The 26,875-nt window shown below is 41.5% G+C and overlaps 1 protein-coding gene across 4 annotated transcripts in view; it reads right to left on the bottom strand.

The window, feature by feature from the left end:
* epha8 (eph receptor A8) overlaps nt 1–23,014 on the bottom strand; it is a 111,851-nt gene extending 88,837 nt beyond the window's left edge. For all 4 annotated transcript variants that reach the window (XM_035153151.2, XM_035153152.2, XM_035153153.2 and 1 more), the window contains exon 1: nt 22,547–23,014. In XM_035153151.2, coding sequence (XP_035009042.1) covers nt 22,547–22,634 — 88 coding nt within the window. In that variant the 5' untranslated portion in view covers nt 22,635–23,014. The remainder of the gene's footprint in view (nt 1–22,546) is intronic.
* Nucleotides 23,015–26,875: the final 3,861 nt, after the last annotated feature.

The raw sequence follows: 26,875 nt of genomic DNA, 5'->3' as shown, positions 1-26,875 counted from the left end.
AACAATAAACGGTGCTTGGTTGCTGCTGTTTTGTGTTGTTCTGTCTTTTTCTCTTAGGTGTTAATGTTTTACTTCCTATAGGTCAAGAAGTATCTACACACACAAAATCCATTGATGCAAATAGGATGTGTGTATATTTTACGGCTGTTGTGAGTCACATCAGACTCGGCCATTCAATGTGAATACCTGAAGATTTGTATATTTATAGACTATCAAGCAATGCTTTATTAATTTACTAGGTATTTGAATGGTGTCCAGCAGGTAAAGGAAGGTTCACATAATATATTAAACAAGCCAAAGTATCCCTCCAAGCAACTGCATGCTAACTATGCTTACTATGTATTAGGTTGCTGTGAACTCTAAATTCACTCCTTCTAAGCAGATCATGCTAGTATATTGCAGTCTGAATGGGCCTCCGCCCTCCTCAGACTCAAACTGGGTCCAGGTCTGCAGCTACATGTTCCTGTCGCAGACATTTTTACAAACAGAGAGGACGACTTGACGTAGTGGAAGGATTTTACCCCAGAGAGCAGCGTGGAAGTACTCCCTCTGCAGCCACTTCTGGGGACTGTAATGTCAAATGACAAAAACAAAAAAAGCTCAAGTTGAAGAATCTCGGTCGACTGAGGAGCCCCAACTGATGATCTGATCATCGACTTGCGGGAGCAGCCCTAGTATAACGTTGTAATGGGGATGGAGTACTCTTTTCTGCTGCAGCTCCACTTCATGATTTAGGCTAATAAGACAGGGGTATTTTTCCATAAAAATCTTGCCAAGTGGAGCCGTGTGATCTTCTAATTTCTCTGTGCAAAGACTGTTGCTTCGCACACAAACACACACGCACAAACGCTCATGTGTTGCAATTAGCTGGTGTGTCACTTCCCCTAATTTGGGCATTGGGCCGCTGAGGAGGCCAGTGGGTCAGAACACACAGACAGATGGCAGTGCCACCATCCTCTCATCCCTCCCCCTATCTACCAGCCTTCTCTCTGCCTCTCCCTCCCTCAGGGCGCTGACTTCCCGCCGTCTCGTATTGATGATGCAGTGGCCCCTCGCGCTATAGCCAAGGTCACAAATGGATGCCGCCAATTACACTCTTCTGAGTGCTCTTCATCAGCCCACCAAAGTGACATAATGAAAGCTGTGTACTGGCGCAAGTGGATTTAATAATTCTTCAACACACCCAGGGAATTTTGCTCTGCTATCCTGTTATTATTAAAGGATGAAAAAAAAAGGACAAATATATCTCCTCCCTGAAACTGAAGACATGTGAGGTGGTGTGTTCTCGCCAACGTAAACCATGTGACGATGCACCAGCCATTCCCAGTGGTATTAATTTAATCTCCACTCTAATGAGAAACCCCTGTCTTTGAAGGTGGCGGAAATTATCAAATTTGCTCTAGTTGTCTAAATTATGACTTGTATACAAGCGATAGTGGAATGCCTGGGGATTTGCATTATTGTCACAGGACCTGTGAATAAAACAGAGGACAGGGAGTAATTAGCTCTTTAGCCACCTCCTTTTCCCACTTTCCACTGCTTCTCTTCTTACATGCAGGAACACAAAAGGAGGAGCAATTCTCCCTCTCTTGGTTCACCTGCATGACAAGGCCTTTGTGTTAGCATCTGACCTCTCCAGCCTCATTTTCAGGTTTGGTCATGACGGAGGGCTAAAAAAGTGTTTGGCAATGACCTCACAAGACAGATGGACTGAAACAAGGCCTGGTTTTTCTCTGTTCTTACTGACCTTCACGACACCTTGAAAACACGAGGCTCTGGAGTGACAGGGAGCGGCAACAGGGATGCAACGAAAATAGCGTGCAGCAGTGAAGAGGTTAAGGGTCTTCATTTGGCAGTGGAGGTGGAGGGACCATGTGCTTCTCCTCGAGGACACTGGGCTTGAAATTGAGTTTGTTCCCGATCCGCAGCGTTCTGTTCATAACAGGAGCACAAACCACCAACACCAGCCCTCCCCGTGTCCCCAGCACCTCCACCAATTTCTCTCTCACCCTCTCTGCCCCACACTCCTCCACATCTTGGAGAGTGCCAAATGAAAAAGCTGTCCGCCAACTTGAGGGCTTGTTTTCGCTCGCTCAGAGACTCGCTACATATTTCCCAGGGCGGTGGTCAACTTTCCTTCACCATTACTTCTAACACCCCCTCTCACCCTGCGACTCAATCTGGCCAGTAGGTGAGCAGGTGCGTGAACGCCTGCGGCCTGGCATCAACGTATCAAATCAGCCAATTCTTTTGAAAAGCAGTGACGCGCGCACATACACACTCTCTCTCTTTCTCCAGCGGTGGTCTGGGCTGGCTGACAGAGGGAGTGGGTGAGTGCATGTGTCTGAAGTCAACATTGAAGAATTATGGGCTGTCTTGGAGGAAGTGGAGTTTGTCTGCAGCAGCTGCAGTGACTCCATACAGCCGACAACAACATCGCTTTTAAAAAATAAAACACACCCCCAGACGGAGAGAAGTATATGGAAATGGCAGAGCGGAGCAGATGCTCTAAACCTCATTTCCACACGAACAGACGCGGCCATACATTTGAGAGGAACAAAGTGCAGCCATTATTCTACACCAAGGGTCTATACACACACCCAGGAACACACACATACATAGTATATATGCATACATACACACATGTCAAGGCAATCACAATGTGCATTGTAGCATTTTCTGGAAGAGCATGTTACATGGACAAAGATGCACCTGACAGACGCACACCCTCACATGCATTCTGATAAAGCTGACATATCTGTACACTCACATACAAACACACAGACACACTAATGGCACAGTTCTTGGGCGAGACAGGGACTCTGACAGTGGTGTAATTATCTCATCAACACCTCCCGTCTCTAACAAGCTTCTTCTTCTCGTCTCTCTGCTCGCGCCGCCTGTAAAGCTCCTCATCAGTGCTGCGACCAGAGGAGACGATAAAAGCCTTCACACAGATGAGAGGAGCTCCGCCGAAACACCAAAGCCTCTCACTCTCTCTGTACACACACACAGCCATCTTCTATCCTTTCTGGTTTTGTTTTGCATTTGCTTTACAGTTCTAACGGCCAATTCCCTGCTCCCCACTTACTAGAGCAAATCCACATACTACCCCTTACAAAAAAGAAATAAGGAAAATGTTCCTTTGATCATTTAAGGTGGAAACGGACTAATGACTAAGACAAAATGACAAGAAATAATTGTTTTCATCACCAGTGGTACCGCACCCCCCACAACTCCTCGTTCTCCTTTTAAACAGTGACGCTGATGGTGACCAGTGACAGGTTTAAGGGAGGTGAACTCATTCGAGCATGTGAAATGAAAGGTGGAGTAGAGTAGAATTAAAGATGTTCAACTACTCCTTTGATTCTCAAATTGTTAATTTGGCGGCTGTGAGCAAACAGCAGAGAAAGGGGGGCAGAGTTAGTGGATTGTGTTGTTGCAGCAACACAAGGACACTCAAGTGCACAAGCGCGGCGGGGCTTAAAGCAAGTCTCTCCGAGCACTTTCAGATCGAACCATCAAGTCAGACAGGCGGGATCACGCTTCCTCAGGCATGACTGCGCTGTATGACGATGTTTGAAAAGTATGATTTTTATTTTGTGATAATAAGGACGTCACTTCCTAGAAGATACCATCACTCTGGAAATAAGAAAATAAATTTGTTCCGACTCTTATATCCAGATCTGTTGGCTATGATTTTAGAAACACGTAAATCCAATTCCAAATTTCCCAGTAGAACCTGACGAGCCAAAGGAATTTTCGACGAAGCACCAACACAACTCATTTTAATTTCTTTTGAATTATACCGTTGATTTTTAAATCATGGTACACATTATGTTTTCTGCTTAAGTTGCCCTGAGGGGTTAGTGAGCCATTGTAGTGCAATGGAGCCGCTATTATCGACAGTCAGGCAGAGGTCTATGCAAGACAATTGGAGGCGGTGAAGTGCCAACAACTATAGCAATGCACACAAAAAGGCACTGAGGAGGACGTCTGCCAGAAAGCAAAGATAAATGTAAGTCGGATCCAAAATGAAAAAATTTGGCAAATGTTTCGTGATTAATTTGTGATTAATATGTTTGCTAGGTACTATAAATTGTATTATTTAAAAATAAAACACATGGCAACTTTGAATTAATGTGTATCATTATGGAACTTAAAAATCCATGCAAATGTGTACGTAATTATTAAATGTGATTTTGTGATTTTGCTGTTTTTTTATTCACCAACCTGGTGAAGATCAGCCAACGCCAGCGCCATATCTCTGTTAAAGGAAATTTGATTGCCATTGCAGCTGCACACAGTTAAAAGCCTGGTTTGTCTTTATAAAGATGTAAACAGTGCGTGAGTGAAAACAGACGCTGAACGGATTTTTTGCAAAGTTTACTCAGCCAGTAATCCCTTTCATTTCACAGGCTGGTGAACAGAGTTATGTGTCTTTCTGGACGGGTTGTAAATAAACCACAACACATGAGAGCAACACTAGGAGCTGGGATGAAACCCAATACATAACATATTATTAACATATGTCACTATGCCAGCTACTTACACTTCATAGCAAACACTTTTACTGTAAACAAGGTTAATTAATTAAAAAAACTCTGTATGCCTAATTTAACCCCAGTTCAACATTTGTTAACAGTTTATATATTACACATTATAATGTTATAGCAGATACAGTGTTTAGTAATATATTACCAAAAAAAATGTATTCTGTGAAGTACTTATAACCAGTGTATGAATATATAATCAAGGACAATATAAGATAGTGCAGTTGTAATGGTGTTTATGTTTAAGTTTTTATGTAATGCGAAATAAAGAGGGGGGGAAAGCATGTACAAAAAATTAAAGAAGTGTGTTTGATTAAAATAGCTGCACAAGATTAAGATTGTTCCTTTCTTACACGTGAAGTTAGGTTCACTGCTGCTCCCCTTTGTCGCAGATTTCCTCTTCAGTGATTATCTTTCAGAGTCACATTAAGTGTGTGTGTGTGTGTGTTTGTGAAAGAGAGAGAGAGAGCTCTGGTACATTTATTCACAAACTACTCAACTCTACTCATCACTAATCTCAGTACAACAAAACACCATCAAGTTTCTGTATTTTCCTACCTCTGCCAAGAAGGTTAGTTTTGTCTGTCTGTTAGTTAACAAGATGTCCAACAGAATACTGGACAGATTACCACGAAACCTGGTGGAAGGATGGGTCCGGAAAGAATCCATTAAAATTGGTGTGTATCCGGATTCGGGGTCTGATCCAGAATTTTTTTGTCACTATCTTTAAGTTTGTGACGGCATTTTGTCAGAGAATAATTTATGGATCTTAATGAACAAAAACAGGCATATTTAGGGGACTGATATGAGTGCTTAGAATTTGATGCACATCCAAATATAGACCCGGATCTCAGCCGTGTCAAGAGTCTATGTCTCCTGGCAGCCGAAAAATAATGTTTAAAAAAAAGGCTGATCATTGTACAATGTGGTGGATGCATACAAGCAAATTGTCTTGTTTGTAATGATTCTGATAATTCTGAATGTTATTAATGATCCACAAACAGCTCATGTAAATAATACATCTGTCACATTTTTTAATCAACTTAATCAACAAGTCTGCTGTTCGTGGTCCAGCAAGATAGAGGTCACCAGTGTCACGTATGAGCAGCTAAACACATTCACACTCACACCTACAGCCAATCAAAAGTCTCCATCTCAGCACATCTTTGCACTATCACAGGCAACAAACAACATCCTCTTCAAGTTAAAATGACAAAATACATTAGTTTGGTGGCAGCTGTGGCTCAGGAGATAGAGAGGGTTGTCCACTAACCAGAAGGTTGGGACAGGGTTCGATCCCCATCACCTCAAAACTGCATGTCCTTGGGCAAGATAGTGATCCCCAAATTTGCCTTGTGGTTGTAGCGACAGTATATGAATAGTGTGTGTGTGACAGAAAAAGCGCTGTGTATAAATGGACTGTCTGAATGTGTGTGTGAATGGTTGTGAACTTGACTTATAAGAGCTTTATAAAAAAGTCAATTTTAATTATATAGTTTGTCTGTGCCCTTGATATAGGATTAGGGGACTTTTGTCATCTTAGCTAATATATATATATATATACGCCACCAGCAACCGTTCATGAGTGGGAATCCCGAAAGTCGTGCTCATTTTTAAATCTATGCTGAAACTTAAACCCTGAACCACCACATCGTCTACGCACCTCTGCTGTCCCACACATACAGACACACACCGCTCCTCAGATACGGTTTAGCCGCGGCTGGGCCAGCAGTTGAAATATCTCGGGACGACCATGGTATTGGCAGCCAGGAAGGAGTTGTCACTCATTGCCAGACAAACAAGATAAATTAGCTTTAGCAAGTAAATTGGTATGTTGTATGTGTGTGTGTTTGGAAGGGGCATTTCTTTTAAATTTCAGCCATCACTTAGGATTGACGTTACACTTTAAAATGTCAAGCTAAAATTGTGGTGGTATGTCAGTGATGATGCACACGTGTGGTAACATCTTTCTTTCTTTCTTTTTGTCTCGCGGTATCCTCCAAGTATTTGTTGCAGCAGTGGCCTATTTTCCCCGTAGGGATCATTAAAGCTTCATCTCATTACCGCTACACCTACACTCACCTTCTTCCCTCCTCCTTCTCCTCCTCCTCTCATCTTTCTCCAAACTCTCCCTAAAGTTTTTCTCCCCAGAGGCCCTTCTTCTCTCTCCGCACCTCCATTGTGGTGTAAGCATTTTGTCCTTGGTGCAGAGAAAAGCAGCGCAGACGGATGGAGGGAGAAGACTGCTGAGACTTATTATGACACAGTGACGCAGACACTTTCCCCGAAAAAGCACTTTGTTTTCAACTTTTCATCTTCTCCTTCTGAACTGGGCTCTGTTTGTATGGTGAGTGCAGGGAATGAGATTTGGGAGGTTTCAAGTGGTAAACAGAGCCAACAACTGAAAACAGCAGTAACCAGCCAGAAGCACATACACACAAAGAGACACATGAACATACACACATTTTAGCATATCAAGTAAATCAAAGTATCTATGTTTTCCCGTATTCATTTGTCTAACATCACAGTGATGATATGATTCACAGTCAAAGGGTAACAGTCGATACAAGAATGAGCTGAATATGAAAACGTGACCAAAAAAAAGTAAGAGAGCAGAACATAACCGATGGCATACTATTATTTTTTGGAATCTTCTACTTCACTACATTTCAGATTGGAAACATTATACATTTATCTGGCAGTTATTGTTACAGTAATTATTATTTATTATTACTTATTTAAGAGAGAAGGCTATTGAACCAAACACATTTTGTACACTTCTAATTTTCAGTTGACATAAAACCTGGTGTTTTGCTTCGTTGCTACGTTGTGTGCAGCGTTATTTGCCCCGTGCTCATGCATGTGCAACCCGCTACCACCATAGATTGAATTAATCCTATGTGAAACAACAATTGCTGGATCCGACCCCTTATCGAGATCCACAGCAAAATTTAATGGCTTCTTTCCTGACCCATATCACATCCAAGTTTCATCGTAATCCACCCAGTAGCTTTTGCATAATCCTGCTAAATAACAATAGTAGTTTAAAAATACACAACCTTGTCTCCTAGAAATTCCATTCACGTTTTGATTATACATTTAGTATCAACATGTTTGTGCCACGACCAATATGTAAAATATAACAACATCTTCAGTAGTTTCAAAACTCAGCAGAGAGCATACCTCGGCCAAGGCTCACTGGTCCCCTTATGAAACCACATTTGAATTCATTTGATCTAGATTTTGATTTTGATTTCCACCTAATTGCGCACGCTCATAAATATCAGTCCCCCAAACGTGCCAAAATTGTTTTCATCAAGACCCATGAATAATTCTCTGAAAAATCTATAAAAACTTTGAAAAACACCCGATCTCACAATGCTAAAGTAAGTGGGGAAAAAAACCTGGATCCACCCCTTGATCTGAAGCCGCACCAACATTTATCAGGTTCTTCTCTGACCTATACAGCATCATTCCACCAAGTTTCATTGTAACCCATCCAGTAGTTTTTGTGTAATCCTGCTCACTAACAGACAGACAAACAAATGCAAAAAAAAGATAATCTCCTTGGCGGAGGTAGTAAACATATTCCGCAGGTACGTATCTGGGATTTGCAGGATAGAAAAAAATATTTATAGGAGGCAGGTTTGAAATACACAAGCATTGTTAAAGGAATAGTTACATAAATCTATTTATTTTCTTTCCGGCAGAATTAGATGAGAAGGTTGAAAGCACTTTCATATTTGTCCATTAAATAAGATGTTAGCATAAGAAAGAGAAACAGGGTAAACAGCGAGCCTGGTTTTAGGTAAAAGTAACAAAATTCACTCCCCGACATCTTAAGAGCTATTTAAATTAACACATTAATGCACAATCCCTAAAACAGTTTTATTTGTTTTTCTACATATACAAAAATAGGAGAAAATACAAACTTTGTAGAGGGAGAGTCTCGTATCATGATTCAAAAAATAAATTAAGAAACATTTTCCTTCTAAACTGCTCAAATGGTTTTAAGTAGTTTTTAAAGCCTAAAAAGGTAAAGAATTATCCCGGAGAGCCGAAAATATGAAAGCAAATTTTTTCTCTGCTTCTGTTCTCTACCATTAATCATCTCCGGTCACTCCAGCTTTGACCTGACTGAAGAGCCGGGTTAGGAACCACCTGTTTAAAAGCTCTCACCCCAAACATGGGACAAATATTGAGGACACGACTGGACGAATTTGCACCTCGGCTGTTTCATTACCAGGCAAATGTGAAAATATGAACGCACACATCCGTACACACAATCAGCGAAAAACACATTCAGTAATGAAAGACTGTGATTAACCTTGGCAAAGTCTCAAAATAAACTAATGAAAATCCTTGAGCGGCTGCTTTGTCATAGAATGACACATGTTACAGTGTCCAGTTGCTTTGGGAAAATTCTTGAAAAAAACAAAAAACAAAAACAAAGTTCAACATGTCTAACAAATCTTTGATATTTATCGAGAAAATCAAAGACCACAGACAAACCCCACAGGCAGGAACAGGGGACCATGCTGCACAGCGGGGCCCCTGAGGACCAGCAGCAGACTGAGAGCTGGAATTCAAGACTTTTTATGTGAGGTGTACTAAACTGTTTCTGTCATCATCCCAGAGTGCTTTTTTTTAAACGTGGGAGACCACAGATAAAATGACAGATTTAACTGTACGATTTGGCCAGAATGTCACACAACACACTTGCCGTTTGTAGGAAACAATTTCACATTCGCAATTCCAGAGACTTGGAATCTCACAGAAACACAGGATATATTCTTCATCATTTAAAATTTTTTTTTTTATGGTGGTTGGCAAACGACCTTTAGGTGCATTACCACCACCTTCTGAACTGGACAGTGGAGCACTTGCAGGATTAACCGGGACTTCCGAAGAAAAACAAACCAACTCCCCGTGTTCTGTTTTACAGCGAAAATAAATAAAATAAAAACTATTGATGAAGTCATGGCTGAGAAGGCGTATACATTTTGCAGAAATGTATTGTTGTTTTTAGTCGCAGCTGTACGAGTACCCTACACAGAATCCGGTAGGTGAAGCTTCCCGGTCAGCTCACTCTCTCTCTCTCTCGCTCTCCCTCGCTATTGCAGGTTTCTGTCGGAGATCGGGGGGGCTCAGACTCAATTGGTAGCAATAATATTATTTTGTAAACCCCCCAAACTCCAGGAATATTTGGGCAGATAATCAGCACTGAGTGACCTCCAGTCGGGAACGCCTCCGTGATTTACTACAGTGGCAAATCGGGTTTAAAATCCTTTATCCTCTAGTGTGCAGCAGCCTTAAGTGATATATCATCATATTTTTTATCATAATTTTTTCCTTGTACAAAGTACATCAATTATCTAATTAGGAAGCTTTTTGGCAAATGGAAAGTATTTTGGGTTACACACATATATACACATATACTGTATATAGACAATTTATCGCCTGATCAGCTACAATGACATGAAAACCTTTTCAATGAGGGATTTAAACTTAGAAGGATATTCCACGAAGGGTGTTAATAGCAAATCCAAAATATGGGGCAATCCATTGCATTCAAACATCTATCTGCTGCGTCTGTAACCTACAAGTATTTTTACACCGGAGACACAGCAGCACACATCATCATCAGCGGCAGAGCATCCCAAAAATTCGTATGGAAATGAAGCACGGAACTGTGCACTGCGCAACTTTTTCTATAATATCAGCACAAAATGCACTGGAGACAGCACTTTTGCTCCAAAAATGTTACAGATAAATAAAAAATAGATAAAAACGCTCCCCAGTTTACACCTTTCCAAAATCCCAAGATTAGGTCAGAGAGTGAGGGCAGTGGAGTGATTGCTCCTGGGTGACGGGGTGATTCGGTTAATAGTGGCCACTGCAGCCGGAGCGCAGCCCCTCTGTATCTTATTTTAGCAGGTGCTCCCGAGCTGGGGCACGGGACCCCTCCACACATCCCTGCAACGCAGCGTGTTGGTGCTGCATGATGGAGGGGGGAAGATGCTCAGGGCCAGCGAGGCTCATCATTTCCCAAGGGGAAGAGGAGTGAATCGCAGGCTATACTGCTGCCCAGGCTTCCCCAGGGACGACATTCAGAGGGGTATAGACAGTGGAGGAGAGGTATGCAGAGCTATTTATAGAGCAGGTAAAGAGACGTGAGGAAAGAAAGAGAGGGGGGTGTTGAAAACAAGATGAGGAGAGACAGAAGAGTCTAAAGGCGGATGACAGTGTGATACCTGCACACGATAGCGTCTACAGAGATGTGGGTTGACGTCGTCCGCAGCACCTGCTGAACAGAGCGGTGCCCGACTCTGTCCGTGGCCTGCTGGTGCGAAAGCCGACAGAATATGCCTCGACCTATTGATTAATGTTTGAGAGTTCACACAGAGGTTAGCCGAGCTGAACCGAGCTCGAGCAGAGAGAATAGTTGAGTCGAGATGACAGCGATATTTTATCAATACAGACTCGACTTGCAGCCCAGACATTTTTTGGGGCGATGTTTCCGTACCAGCCCAGTTCTCACTCTGCCTTCCTCTTTAATAAATAAAAGGACTTTTATTCTTTATTTCCCAACTCCACCCGCAGGGGGCCCCCGCCCGCGCTGTCAGCTCCCTTCAGCCCTCGTGCGGCATCTATGTCTCTATTTCACACTGATGCCCTTTAATCATTTTCATCGTTTCAGTGAGCTGACATTTTACATAAAGAGCTCTTATCATCCCAGGCTTATGGTTAATGATGAATGGTGATAATTACTGTCAGTCAGTGAGTCTAACGTGCCATGGTCACATCACTATCTCCGCCCTGGAGTGTGCGAATCCTTTATCCTATAATATCTATAATATATAATGTAATATAACAGAGGGTACTGCTCTGTACGTGGTCATGACTCCATTCTATGGAAAAACCTCGAGTTGCACATGAATTCTTATTTTTGCTACACTGGTTAAAGCAGTAGATCACAAACTCAAGGCAGTGACTTTTTGGCCATGAAAAATTGAAACACAATTAAATGAGCATATATTATATATTTGTGCAGTTGCTCACTTTTAAATGAGTTGTCTTTTCGGTCAATCCCATATAACATGAAACAGGATGCTAATTCTGTGCTACTTTAGGTCGATCCTTACCTCAGCTAATCCGTCAATCATTACCGCAATTTATTTATATTATAACTCTCTGTAAAATGGCAAAACATGTTTGCATGTAGCACAGAGCCAGCTCTCCTCAGGGGATAACAGATGATAATTGTGATCGATGACTACATTCTCTTATTAACAGCAGTTTTCATGCATTCCTTTTTCAGTATTAACACATGCAGGATCTTTTTGCCTACATGTTCCTATGAATGTGTGTGTGTGTGTGTGTGTGCGGAGGGTAAAATCCTGAGTGCCGTTACGCCGCCGGCAGCTGTCCGCGCAGTGACACCATGAGATCACACTCTGAATATCAGCGTTATTAGCAACATTTAAAATAGGTCGAAGATAGACACATCGACGAGACAACGTGAGGTGTGGGACTCCGTGGCAAAGCATCAATTCTAACACTTAACATGACGAACACACTGCCATGTTTATTATTTTTCCCCCCCCACAAATTTGTGCGTCGCAGTGTGCAGAGTTTACGCTGTTGAGCTAACTCGAGCTTTTTCTCTCCCATCGTCACCACCAAGAGGAGAAGCCTCTCGGGGAGACACAAGCTTTGTTGTTAAATCTAGTTCAAGTGCGAGTAGATGAATGAATTAAGCTTCATGCATTTAAAAGGGCCGGGTATGAACAGAAGACAGACGATGAGAGAGAACACAGTGAAGAGTGAAAGAGCTTTTGGACTCCCTGCTTTGGCTCTGTTAGCGGGTAAGCCGCCGCCACTGAATCGTTCCATTAAACATCACTGGAACAGATGCCTGTAAGATCTTCATCTTCTAGTCCTCTTCCTCTTTCTGAGCTTAACTCTCACAGTTTGGACGATATTCATCTCATCCCATATTAGTTTTTTTTTCATCTGTAAATTATTTTTGGGAATTAAACATTTTAAAATTTGCTCTTTATATTTTGAAGACAACCTAACATACTGATTATTCATTCACACGGTGAAAAAACATACAGCAAGTGGATAGATAAAGGAACAATTAAACACATTTTTACCATTAGCAATAAATAAAATAAAATACTTGCAGCTGGCACAGACTGCAGTCTGGGAGCAAAATTACTGCCAACTTTCACTTGAACCTTTCTTTCTAGAAATATGTTTTGGCCTGTGCTCTGAATGTGTCTTTAGGGCGATGATGAATTTGCAGTAAAATGGTGATAGTATGCTGTAAAAGTCAGGAGGTGAGGACGAGCAAAGGTTCTTTTCAGGCTTCATTTAGCACACAACCAGTGCTGTCCTCCAAACAAGGAGAGGGTATCTCCCACACTACTGTGGCTTTTTTGTTCTTCTTTTTTCTTTACGGTAAATGCTGCGGGTTACTTCAGCAGGGGGTAACTCACAGGCTGTGTGCTGATGCAAGACGCTGAAACAGACTTTTACAAACCTTTTTCCAAAACACTCTTCATTTGAGTTATTCATTTTCTCCTCTTCTTTTTAAAGGTTATAAACACTTCAGTTTCCTTTTGACTCATGCTTCACACATACCTCAATATCATCACCATATTAGAGTGTGTGCGTGACGTGCATTTGTGAGCGAACACATGTATACATGCATGTTTGCAGACGTGCATCTGTATGGATTTGGTATGCATATGTTTTTTCATCAGATGAGAGATGAGTTATTTGCACCCCCTCCTCCGGACCCCTCCTTTGCCACATATTAATTACATCAGGACTGTGATATATGGACAGATTACCTCGTGTAAAACGCATTATTTCCTTATGGAAACTGGCTGTGGGACTGATCCATCAGCCCGCATCACGCTCGCTTTGGGGCTCACTACATCACACTGAGCAATCCAGAATACCGAGCGGGAACCTGAACTGCAAACTGCATGAAGTGTGGACAGTCCGCACCGGAAAAATGACGCCATTGGTTTCTGAAGTGTCAAAAACAGCCACTGTTTAGCTTTAGGACCTCTTCTGACTCTTCACAGAGCAGAACAAAAAAACTCTTCACCTCTTTGTTGTTGGAGTTTGTTTGACGAACAACGCAAATGAGCGACGTAGCAGTGGCGGAACAAAACTCTGTTTTCATAGAGGTAGTCTAGACTGACCAGCCGCATTGACTGTTACACCTTGCGCCTACAAGTTATGCAAGTGAACCATTGGAATCATATCCATGCTGCTTGTTTTTAATTATCAATTTAATGACACGGATATCTAAGGGACACTTTATAAGTTTTGAAATAAAAAAAAGGAAATGTTGCTAATTACAAAATAATGACAACAGTGAGTTTGAATTTCCCTTCATTTCCTAAAATTGACTTGAGCCAGCATGATATACTGTATCAAACATGTTTAATGGCGAACGACTTTACTTCTATTTAATTTATATACTATTGAAATTTGTTTACCGATATTCAGTGTGACCATACCACAAGTAGAGAGGAGGGGGAAAAAATCTGTTGTTGTTAAAAATTGTAAGAAATTAAAAAAATTATCATTTAAAACAACAAAAAAATGTGGCTTCAAAGTTATATGGGAACATTACCTAAATAATAGTGATGAATTTCAGTATTTATGAATTTCACGATGTCCAATAACACCAAGCAGAAATGCTGCTGTTTTTATTTTTATTAAAATGTACAATATTGGCATTGCAGACAAGCAAAAAAGTTCAACCTCCTCAAGTGCGCAGGTTTCATATAAGAAACACTGAATACAAGGTTTTAGTCTGCGACCGCAACTAGTCCTGATCTACGCCGCTGCGTGGAAACCGAAGGGTTACTTTTTAAATACCACCTTCTGACGATCTATATGTTTGTTTCATTTAACCATGAAGGGTATTTTCCTGAATCTCAACCAAGTACTTTAATCAACCAAATATTAGCCAAACTCACAACAACAAGAGAGCACACAAACAATGGGCTCCTCCTAACAAGAGTAGCAGCAGAGGAACTTCGTACGAGTCATTGTGGCAGCTAATGACAGACAACCTGTCATTTATTTCAGAGGAGTTGTTAATGAATTTACACACGTCGCTCTCAGCTTGTTGCTGCTCGAGCTGCTGTGCGACTCTGAGAAAACACATCTCACAACGTGAAATGAGCACAAACTTTGAGTTTGACCTTATTAGTTGGACGGAGCTTTGTTGCTGCAGCAATTGGAACAGGTTGGCAGGTTTGCCAGCGTTTATCAGAGCATATTAGACCTACGCTGGGCTTCTATTAAACTTAATGAACATTTAAATCCTTTAATGGATTGAATGGAATTGAGAGCGGCAAATTATCAGCTAGATGCTCTGCACCGGCGTTGATAAAGACACCCACCGACGGAACTTGAGGAGACGCATCAGAGACAGCAGCCTCCCCCTCTTTCCCTCTCTTCATCTCGCTTTTGTTCTCCTGCCGTGACCGTCTCACACTCTCCTTGTTTCACTCCTTTTTCTCTCTCTTTGCCCGACTATCCCTCTATCACACAGCCTCTCTTTTGTTTCTAACACACGCTGTGTTCCTCTGTCTGTCTATAACAGAGGAGAGGAGGCTGCTGCGGCAGAGCCAGATCTCCGTCATTCATCAGTCCCAACGAAGGGAACATCATAGCGATCTCTCTCCAGGAGGGATGTGCTAACACAACCACAACACCAGCCTATTACAGAGCTGTCAAGCGGCACCTAAAACCTGCTCTCCCCATCTCCCGCTCTTTCCGTTCTCCTCGGCCCTCTCAGTGAGGGACCTCCTACCCTACACGCTAGCAGAGTATGGACACATAAATTACCAACTGATGTGGCTGCAATCACAGGGCGTAGCGGAGCCGGCCCAGGGGCTGCTGATCTCTGGCCAGCCCAGCATCAGGTCCTGCTAATGGGTGGAAAGGACTCAGGAGAGGCCCGTGCTTTGTGAGGCCTTGTGCGCCTCTGCCCGCCGCTCAGGAGGACTGGCAGACGCAGCTGTATTGATCAGGTAGCTCCTATATTCCCGTCGACAGCTGGCTAACAAGGCTGATGTCTCAATAAAGACCAGTGCCTTAGGGAGGAAGGGGGAGCAGCCGGTCAGCCGACAGCAACCTGTGTTAAGACAAACCAGCAGACAGAGGAAGAGAAAGGTTCGCGCCCTATCTAGTTTTTTAATTTGCTCCCACAACGCTGCACAGACGGACTTTTCCCCTTTACAAGAAACTTACTGCTGAGCAGAAAGAGAGAACGGGTCATGAGGAAGGGGACGATACAATTTTAACAACCGCGGACATGACTGCTGAGGAGTGTTAAAGTGATACAGAGAAGTAGATCTCAGTCATTCTGTTTTATATAATTAATATAACTCAACATCTAAAAGATCGTCTGACAGATTCAAGGTGAAACCTTGAGTAATTATAACAGAGCTTTGCTAGTGCAGAGCTCAAACCCTTACAGACGTTTCCCATATCTCCAAACACGCTTCTGTCTATTATTGACTGCGATCTGACAGCTGTAAGTGATTGAGCAAAGCAAACAGAAGAAGCGAGGCTGTGTGTGAAGGAAACACACCGACAGACTGATTGATGAGGCTGGTGATCTATTTTTGATGCGTGAGACTTTGGGATATAGTTTGGCCGCTCTGTGCGGTGGGGTGGAAGGAAACCAGCAGCTTCCAGAGTCAATAAAAGAAAATATAAGACCAGACGGAGGAAATAATCTTTCCTTGTCAGCTGACCTGCCAAAGTGTCCTTGAGCAACTGTTTAGCAAAATACTGTAACTTAAATGTTTTCTTGTTCTTGTTATTTGTTGTAGAAATCTTTCCCCTCCGAGTTATTAATGATGACAAATTCTCGTGCATTTTCCTCATGTGATGTTACTAAACGTGCAGCAGATACTCTGTGGACTGTGGAGAGATCAATACAAACAGCAGCGTCTGAGCCCACTGTGGCACTGATCAAAATCAAAAGCCTCGCTTTCTCTTGGTTTGTTTTTCTATTTTTCAGACAGAGAAATGTGTGTTTGCCTTTTATTGCACAAGGAGAAAAACGGCAGCTCCCAGCAGCCTGGCTCTTGTCTTTGTTTCCTGTTTTCTCTGTGACTCGACAGCTTCAAAATTACATGTTCAAATGTTAGAAAAATCATTCAATGAAAAAAATGTGTTTTCTAATTCATTGTTCCCTGGCTCTGTCTCTCTCTCTGTCCCGTTGGTCCTCCTGCAGCAGAGATATGTGGTAATAATCATCCACCTACAGTTGGCTCATTAGCAGTGGGTCCTGCTCTGTGCATGGGTCTTTTCATGTTCCTCAGTACTAACAACAACCTGAAGGAGCGCTCTCTCTCCCTGCTGCAGACCAGGGACGGTGCCCACAGACAGGAGGAGCTGCTCAGGGAAACCACCACCTCCATACAGGCAAATGATTTAGTTCACGCACACACACACACACACACACACACACACACACACACTGCTGGAAATACAGCGAGAAAGTTCCTCATTTGTGATTTTTCTGACGATCGCTATTTCATGCCAATAACCTTGATGTGGCCACTTTCACTCTACAAAGTATCACAGTCTCAATGTTTTATCCCAGAATTGTTTCCTTGAAAACATCATTTCTGTAGAAAATAGTTTCTGTTTGAAGGACTTTTACCGCTGTGAGTTTATAGCATCCCTACACTTAGTGAAAAGAAGGTTCCTGTTCCAAGGTGAGTGTGTCATGTTCCTTGATTCTTTATAGTCAGTGTGGAGAACTGTAGGTTTCTTAATTTTGCTGTTTTATTAGAAAAATAGCCTACTGCTCTATGGAGACCTAATGTGGTCAAAAACAATTAATTCATAGAAATATGACAATAACAATAACATTAATAATTAAAGACATAAGCAACACAACCACATATTTGTCAAAAAACCTGGGTATTTTTATGGCTGTATTTGATAATAGGATAGACAGGAAACAGGGTGAAAGTGTAGGGGAGTAACATGCAGTAAAACGTACGGCCGGTTGGGAGTCGCACTGTTGACCTGCCACTCAATGTGGCTGTGTGGTGTGAGCCCTAACCATTACGCCATCCGGTCACCCGACAATAAAAAACACATTTTGCAGTTAATTTTACTGTATTGCAGCAGTGTTCAACTTCCACACAACTGGCTGTCATTGATTTTACTTTGTGTGTTTTCATGTGTGAAAGGGTGTGTAATCTTAGTGTGAACATATACTTACTCACAGGAAGAGATGTGTGTCTGTCTGTGTGTCAGTGGACACTGTGATATTGTGATACAGTAAGAAAACAGGTTAAGATCAAATTAAAGGCTGAGTTCAACCGTGGGTGTGGTCCGACCCATAAACACTGAACACTAAAGTAATAATATATTAAATTCCACTAACTACTCATGTAATAATGCAGTAATATTCAGTATAAGTGTGTCAGATAGTCACCATGTTTACGAGTGTTGGGTTAGTGTGATTTAAACCAAGACTCTACTTGAAAATATCTTTTTTACTCAATGAGCGAACAGCCAATCACGTAACTGGCTCCAAACTGTTCGTTTTTACTGATTGACGAAAACTTGTGGAAATGCAGAAAATGTTGTTGTGAAATTAAGATAGCAAATGAACACACGAAACAAAAGTGACTTCCAATAACATTTCATCGTGAGCTGAGACACGTTTCTGGAAGAATTTCACAATTTCATGGTATACATGTATAGATAGATGTATATAAATAGTTTTGTAAATATCTTATTTATTAATAGCATTATGAACATTTCATCTTCATCATAAATTTACACAAATTGTCCAGCTCACATATTGGTAAATTAATAGTGTTACGTCGTCAAAAGTTTCCACATTAGCTTTTTGAAGAATTGTATAATTTGAAATCATGAAATCTGTTTTTGCTAAAACAATTTTTCAACAGTTTACCGTGAAGAGTAAGAAAACAAGTTTGTTTCATCAAAAATCATTAATCTGAATATTCTTTTGTAATTTGAGAAAATTCCCATTTTACAAAATAAACTAATTAAAAAAACCTTTTGGATTAAAAAATACACTGTTACAAAGCCAAAAGCTTCTATTAATTCATGAAAGGTTGTGGAGATACATGACTTTCACAGGTCAGAATCGGCATGCTTCTTAAAGTGCTTTCACTATCTTTTATATCATAACAAAGTTCATTTGAATTCACCTAAATAAGTTTACACCTGGTACTGCAGTGCTCCCCGTGATTCTTAACATAAATTTGCATAAAGAAAGAAAAGCTTTACATCAGCTGATACGGCTCTAAAATACGCCCCCCGCAAATACAATGTGTGTAAACTGAGCTGAGGCTTTTACGTTCCTCTGGTCTCTTACTGATCCCAGCTCCTGCATTTTTTTTCTCTTCCTGGATAGAAAAAGAGCAGCTATCTGATTCTGTAGTAATTACAGCGTCTCACAGGATTCACTGCGAGAGTCAATATCTCAAATCTCATATTGAAAAAATACACAAACATGTCAACGTATTAAGACTAGTTTCCTCTTTGTTCCTCCACCTCTGACCCTCCTTATTATACACTTACGCATATATATGCGCACACACACACACACACACACACACACTCACATTTGACAGGGGCTGAAGGACACTAGCGTTATGATGCGAAATAGGATTAAAGATTCACACATGTAGGAATGCGAAAGTGGTGGTAGTGGGGTGTATATCCGTCCATTTAGAAATATTCCTTGCTGTTTGTGTTTTTCTGCACAGGCTGAATATGACAGCAGACATGAACAATGAACAAAAACAAAATGGCTGGCCCTGGCTCCTGCTCGTACACCGAATATACATATAGAGCCCAGCCACAGTGTGTATGTCCTGTGTGAGTGGAGCTCTGCATGTTTACGTGAACAGTTACCTGTTCCTCCAACAATTTATTTTTCCAGCTCTTCATTCATTCTGAAGGTTATCTCATCCGTGAGCATGTAATATTTGTAATTGCCCTGTAGTCGGACTGCTGCCAAACCAAGGCAAAGAAGAGAAATGAGATTTTCACTACTCTCATTTCGGTAGTTAATCAGTTATCTTTTTGACATCAATTATTTTCTCTATCACTTAATCACACTTTTGCCCGTAATCATCAAACTAGACTGAAAACAATGACTTTTTTTTGCAGGATCTTGCAATATTGATTTGTTTTTAGTCGTTTTGACGTGCGTGTGTGTGGGATTACATCATAATCTAATTTCGGAGAACAAAACACTCACAACTCTCTGTCAGACATTTTTTATGGAGCGAGAACGTCTTCATGGGCTGAACTGTATACAAGCAGAATGATGTTGAAATAGAACTAGCTGTAGTATGAGTTTTTTACTGTTTTATTTCATGACAGAACAAATAAGAAGTTAGAGGAAACCTAGAAAGCCATTTCACATTTCTACTCACAACTTCCCAACACTGTTTAACATCCACAAAAACATTTTGTGAAAGCGCTCTTCTTTTACGCATTCATTATTTTGTTATTAATGTTAGAAAAAATATTTTTTAAATATATTTGATTTAGTGTTACATGTCTTTTAATGGGATTTCCAATTCAATTTCTTTTTTTTAGAAAAACATCTTCGGCCATAAAATGAAAACGTTTAAAAATACGAAGGGGGGGGGGGTCCTTGCTACCTGGTGGTTAAGGAGCTTAAGATATGATCACAACGTCCTGGTTTGACACCAGCCAGGGACCTTTATTGTTCTCTCTTTCCGCACATTTTCCTCTTTATCTCTATTCTGTCATATGACGGCGCATTACGGCCGTTGTAGGTACAGAAATAATACGTATAGTGCGCAACTGTTCTCTAATACGTAGGTAATAGTCTGAGAATAACCAAGATTTAAGTTGTAAATTTACAAGAAAAAAACTTTTCTCTGTTATTCTCTAAGATTGAAGTAGTACATTTATGAGAATGTTTTATGAATTATGAATTAGTCTGAGTGTGTATTACAATATAATTCATTCTAATTTATATACCATATAGTGAATGTGGGCTCAAATTGCAAGTGCTTCCTAATTGTTTAAAATGTTTGCAAATTATCATTTGACTCGGTCATCCATCCGCTGCAGACTTACACACGGCGAGCAGCGGCGCCTGAAGTTGGATGAAGTTGATCCAGCCTTGCAGTGAAGCGATATGGCTCCATGTAAAGCGAAAAGAGACTATTTTTTCTGAGTTTGAGTTTTATTTCTTGTAAATGTACCATTTGAATCTCAGAAAATACCTGAGTGTTCTCTCAAAAATGTACAAATTAAATCTCAGAAACTCAATGTTTTTACCTACAATGGGCTTTACACACTCAAACTGTCAACTATTAAAACAAATAAAAAGCTGAGTCCGTGCCTCTAAGTGCACTTTTGCCATGTCATCTTTTTTGCAGTATGATCAGATGTATTTAAGACACATTACATTGATTGAAATAGCACAATAGTAGTTTTGTCTTTGATAGTACTTTTTTGTTGTGACCTAGTTTTAGTCGTAGTTTGTGTGTAATATGTTTCAAGCGACAGATTTTTTTCTCCACCTCCACTTTGTGAAAACACATTCAGACAAATGATGGACAGAAAAACAGACTTGTGAAAAAAACTATTTTTCAAAAGGGAATCCTGTCTTCTCGGAAATGCCCACACACCTGATTCAGCTTGTGCTTTTTCAATGGCGACTGGGATTAGAGACCTGAACTAATTTCTTCAAATTCAGACGACGACAACTAGACTCATCACACTGAAGTGTTGGCGGAGACGAAAAAGAGGGAATGATGAGGTCAGTGGAAACAGCGACGAAATAAAGTCGCACGTCTAAATAACACAGGCCTCTAATGGTTGTCGATTTTGGGGTTGCCGAGACAACACACATGAGAACGGCCTGTCTCTCTGTCTGTATGGCGTTCCGTGCCTCCTGCTCTGTCTGACCTGAGGCTGCCCGACTCCCCTATCCCGACTTGACAGAGCTTAATACAGGATAAATGTTTGCCCTCATCTCTCCACTGCTGAGGTGATCCCAACTCAACCAAAGTACTGATCTCTCTCTTTTTTCCCTCACTATCTTTCCCTCTCCTTTTCCTTCTTCTTCTCCTGCTGCTCGTTTCCCCTGCAGTAGTAAGCTGAATGTTGCCGTCAGGGGTGAAGAAGGCCCTTACAGTCGAATTGCTGCTGTCACTCGGCCTCCTGAGACAAGACCTATGTCAAGGACCCTGTCACACACACAAAAAGACACACACAAACACATATTCCCACACAGGCAGACATACACACATGTAGAAAGGTGCCAGGGGACTTTGTAGCGTGTGTGCGGCATTAGCTGAACAAGTGACAACAACAGTTTTTCCGTTTGGTGGTGGAAAGATGAAGGACAGGAGGATGGAAGTAAACAAACTCAGACTGTGGGCTGATGGGAGCAAAGTGTGCAGTGTGCGTACGTGTATAGACACACACGCAAACAAAGAGACACACACACACACACATGCAAACACATACACACACATCTTCCACGAAGCTCAACAAATGTATACACAAGTGAAATCATTTTAGATGTTCACCTCGGATCACACACACACACACTCACACACACTTTCACGTCACTGCCTGACCCCACAGCAGACACATGCGCTGTTACTGCAGCCGACATGCAAAAGGGGCAAATATGAGCAATGTCAAGACAAGTTCACACGCACACACTCTCTCTCACACACACACCTACACAATCCAACAAAACTTTGATGTCATGCTCAGGGTTAAGACACACAAACACACTGCTCTCTGTGAGTGTGTTGTCATTTTTTATTCGTGTGTGTGTGTGTGTGTGTGTGTGTTTTTCCAAGAGCTCTCCATGAATGAAGTTAATTCCTGCAGAGAAGATGCATTATTTAACTCAGTCTATTCAATTGAGCACACACTCACACACTTACCTTCGTTGCTGTTCGTTCCCCCTGTGCCCAGAGCCTGTAGTGATATAGTCCATAGCAGCATCGCAGCCAGCCCTGGATCTGAAGCCATGGTGTTCTCCCCTACACCCCGCCAGTCTCCCTCTGCCTCTCTCTCCCTCTCTCCTCTCTTACTCCCTCGCCCTCACTCTCCCTCTCTGCCACTCGCTGCCTTTCTCTCCCCTCTCCTGCTTCTTCTTCTGTGTCCCAGGGTTGAAGCCAGAGCCGGCGCTGAGGAGAGTGTGTGTGTGTGAGTGTGTGTGTGTGTGAGGAGTGTGTGTGAGTGTGAGGGCTGCAAGCTCATTGGGTTGTTGGAGCCTGCCTCTGTGGCTCACTTCAGTCTGCCGGCTCCCTTACACACACACACACATTTCATACATACACTTTCAGCAGGCAGTCGGAGGAAGGGGAGGGACGAGCACGTCTGTCAGAGTCTCTACAGCCAATGGCAGTGTGATGCTGCACACTAAACGCACACTCAGTTGTCACACCCTCTTATTCTACCTGCGTGGCCAACTTCTCACTCTCTGGGTCAGGGGCAGGCACAGTGGCCCAACCCTCCTGTTATTTACTCTCTCTTTTCATTGGCTTACTACCCTCTCTCTCTCTCACACACATACACACGCACACATACACACACACACTTACACAAACTCACCTACCCAGTGGCTAATATCTGACTGATGGGACAGCAGCATGTCTGCCAGGCTCAAGTACAATGATCGATTATCGATGTATCATATTGTATTTATGAAGCTATTATCTTCAGAATGTCCAGGTGCCATGCAATGTAACTTTACGTGTGTGTTTGTGTGTGTGTGTTATTCAAGGACTATGATTATATATTGATCGTGTGATGGTGGGAAACTCACAGTATCTCTGCTAATCAGTTGGTTTTTCAGTCTGGTCACACTGCAACACAACGCACACACACAACTTCCTTCACACATCACTGCAGTGACCTGAGCTGTGTTGAGGTAAAATCATTAAACACACACAGCACAAAGCTGATAGGAAATTAGATTTTTAGTCATGTGTCACCCCTCTAACACTGTTTAGCCACATTTGTATTCATGAGGTGAGATTTCATGTTAACTGATGTTAAGCTGATGTAAAACTAATAATAAACAGTTGATTAAACAAACTTCAGGAACAGACACTAAGTTTCCGCAGACGCTGCCTCCAATGTCTGCCATGAACTTTAAAGTTTAATAGTGACTGACAGTTATACTGATCCATTTAAATCAGACATATTTTATATTTATTATGCATATACACCAATGACTGCATATGTAGGTGCAAATCTAAAAGTGAAGAAAAACATCACCTTCTGGTGGCTGGCTGCAGTTTTGTTCATTAACCCTGCCTTCTCCATGTAAGCCAACGGGACACGGACCAAACTAAAAAAACTAAACGTCAAATAATTTTTGCTGAAAGATGGTGACTCTAACTCCAGAGGGCGTCAAAAGCGTACGATTTTAGCTACCGTTGGAGGAAGTGAAGACACGCATCTTCATTTCCCGTCATTGTGCAAGTATTCACATCCTTTACTTTGTAAAAGTGAAAAATTGTATTGAATTAAGTTTTAAAGTGAAAGTACTGTTATTCATCATTAGATTAATACTCAAGCATCAGTGTGTAAATAGCATGCAGCTGTTGTAGCTGCTGCAGGTGGAGCACGTTTAATTATAGTTTTCTATACAATGAAAAGATTGATGCATACACACATTTCTGGTACACAAATGGGTTTTCACTGTCCGGACTTTTCCTCCAATCTTTGTTTGTTGGAGCTGTTAACGGCTCTTTTCATCTGAGATGTGACCCTGACGACACACAGCAGATTTTGAAATAACGGAAGTCCCTGGTTGCATGTTGAACACACTTACAGTTTAAAAGCAAAAGTGTAAAATCTTCATCTGAAATGTAAATTGCACCTAAAGCTGTAAACCTTAAGCATACATCTAAATGTAGTGGAGTGGTAGTATAGCATGCAATGGAAAAACTTCATTAGAAGTACTTCAAATCTGTGCTTCAGTACATTACCTGAGTAAATGTACGTAGCAACTGTCCACCACTGCTACTACTGCTGATACTAGCAATAATATTGCTGCTTTTGAACCACTACAACAACTACTAATTTTACAATAATAATAAAAAAAAATTATGTTTCCCACTATTGCCTCTTCGACTGCTACTACAAGCAAAATATCAACTAAAGAAAAACACTATTACTGAATAACAAAAACATCAACAACAATAATAATAATAAATAACAATTACAATAATTATAATACTTGCTAAAGCTACAACTACTACAACAAATAATAATATTTGTTCTTATCATAATAATTAATAGCTAAATTTAAAGTTCTTCTACTACTGACAGTAGTAGTGCAATTTGTATTTTTTGTTGGTATCACAACCACGACTAATACTACTACCACTACTACTAATAATAACTATATTAAATATGAGTAATAACAGCATTTGTACTTTTTTAAAAAAGTATAATTTATAACTGATAAAGATATTAAATAATATTTTAAAGGCTACACAAATTAGTATTGGTAGGCTACTAATGTGTTTCGTCACCTCCCTGGCATGTGGGTAAATTGTGGCAGTGGGCTAAAGTGTACAGGATGAGTGTGTCACGGCCGTGCTCCGGGGTCTGCCAGCACTGCCGCTGTGCTGAGTTTCCAAACTGGACTGTACGCCCTGTAAGCCCCAGGACACAGAAACACAACACCGTGGCCACTGGACGAGGATGATGCTGCTGCTGCCGCCAAAGCTCCACTGCTGGGGCCACTTGATTTACCTGACACGCACACACACACACACACACACACACACACACACACACACACACACACACACACACACACACACACACACAACAAAAGGGGCTCTTACCATCACACTAAATTTTGTCCATGCAAATTAAGTGTGAACATATATGCAGCTGTCCGGCTAAGTAAAGGAGATGGAGGGTTCGTCGAGATGAGGGTCCAGGCCAAATTCAAGCAGCGTTGCGCCTGCCAAACTCCTTCCTCCTCTCCCTCCTCCTCCTCAGGCCTAGAGACACAGGGCTGTCTGTGTGCGTTTGTAATGCTTCCACCACAGCATGTATAGGGGAGCCTTGTGCCTACGTGCAGTGTCCCGATAAAGAGTGAAGCAAAGCAATACGCACATTTTAAAGCACAAACACAGACATGCAGAGGGATAAGCATCATATATTCATGGTAATTCTATAGCTGTTTTGTCTGTGTGTGTGTTCATGTGTGAGACTCCGTTGCTTTACCACTAGGCTGCACTGTCAGTCTGCCTGTCTAATAGGCTGCGCGCCTGTGAGGACAACGGCGCTGTCATCTTCACCCCTGACGCTCCGATCTTTTAAGACCAGAGGATGGAGCCTTCTCTGAACCCTTTAAACACAACCATCTTCCCCAGAAAAAAAATCACTGATTTCTGTCAGCGTCTGATGTCGATGCATGACCAGAGGGATTTGTATAGGAGAAAAGGAAGCTTTGCAAAGGAGCAGGCTGACAAGATGACATGGAGAAATTAAATCTACAATTTTCTACTAGAAGCATAACATGAAGAATATTAGAGAAACAAACGTCTGTCGAGGAAGGATTTTCCATTAAAATGTAGAGCCTGCAGCTACTCGCCAGACAAAAAAATGTTTGTTCTTCATTTATACAGCCGAACATGATCTCTTTCATTGTTTTGAGTTGAACCAGAAAATAGATGTGCACACCCTGAAAACTCACTCTGGCTGCTGCCTCAGCCACCGCTCGCATCTTTGGTAATTGATGTTTCCAAGCAGATACACATCAGTGTAACGTCTCACTATGGGCAGCAGTCCACTCTATTTTTTTGCTGGCTACTGGGGTTGGTAAAAAATGTCCAGATTCAAAATAAAAAAAGTCAGTGAGTGTGAACAATTGAACTCCGAGGCTGAGGTATTAAAAGAATAATGTGTGTGGCTCAGAATACGAATGGGCTATGAGTGTGAACACAAAAAGAAGTAATACCAATATCGTGGGGTCATTTTGTCCTTTTGCCATAATTGAAGTTGTGTGATGGAGGGAAATGCGTAATAGATGTGATATTACACACACGCACACACACACACACACACACTCACACACTAGCAAGCTCATTAAAATGGCTCCCCATAGCTCTGTGCTCTCACAGTGAGTCTTCCAGAAGCTGTGTTATTGTATACACATACATTGTGTGTGTGTGTGTGTGTGTGTGTGTGTGTGTACAGTATCTGCATCTGTATGTGTTGGTATGATGAAAGTGTACAGG

Source organism: Hippoglossus stenolepis, chromosome 3 (genome assembly GCF_022539355.2).
Source record: "Hippoglossus stenolepis isolate QCI-W04-F060 chromosome 3, HSTE1.2, whole genome shotgun sequence".
Classification (NCBI taxonomy): Eukaryota; Metazoa; Chordata; class Actinopteri; order Pleuronectiformes; family Pleuronectidae; genus Hippoglossus; species Hippoglossus stenolepis.
This window is presented reverse-complemented; position numbering and strand designations above follow the sequence as displayed.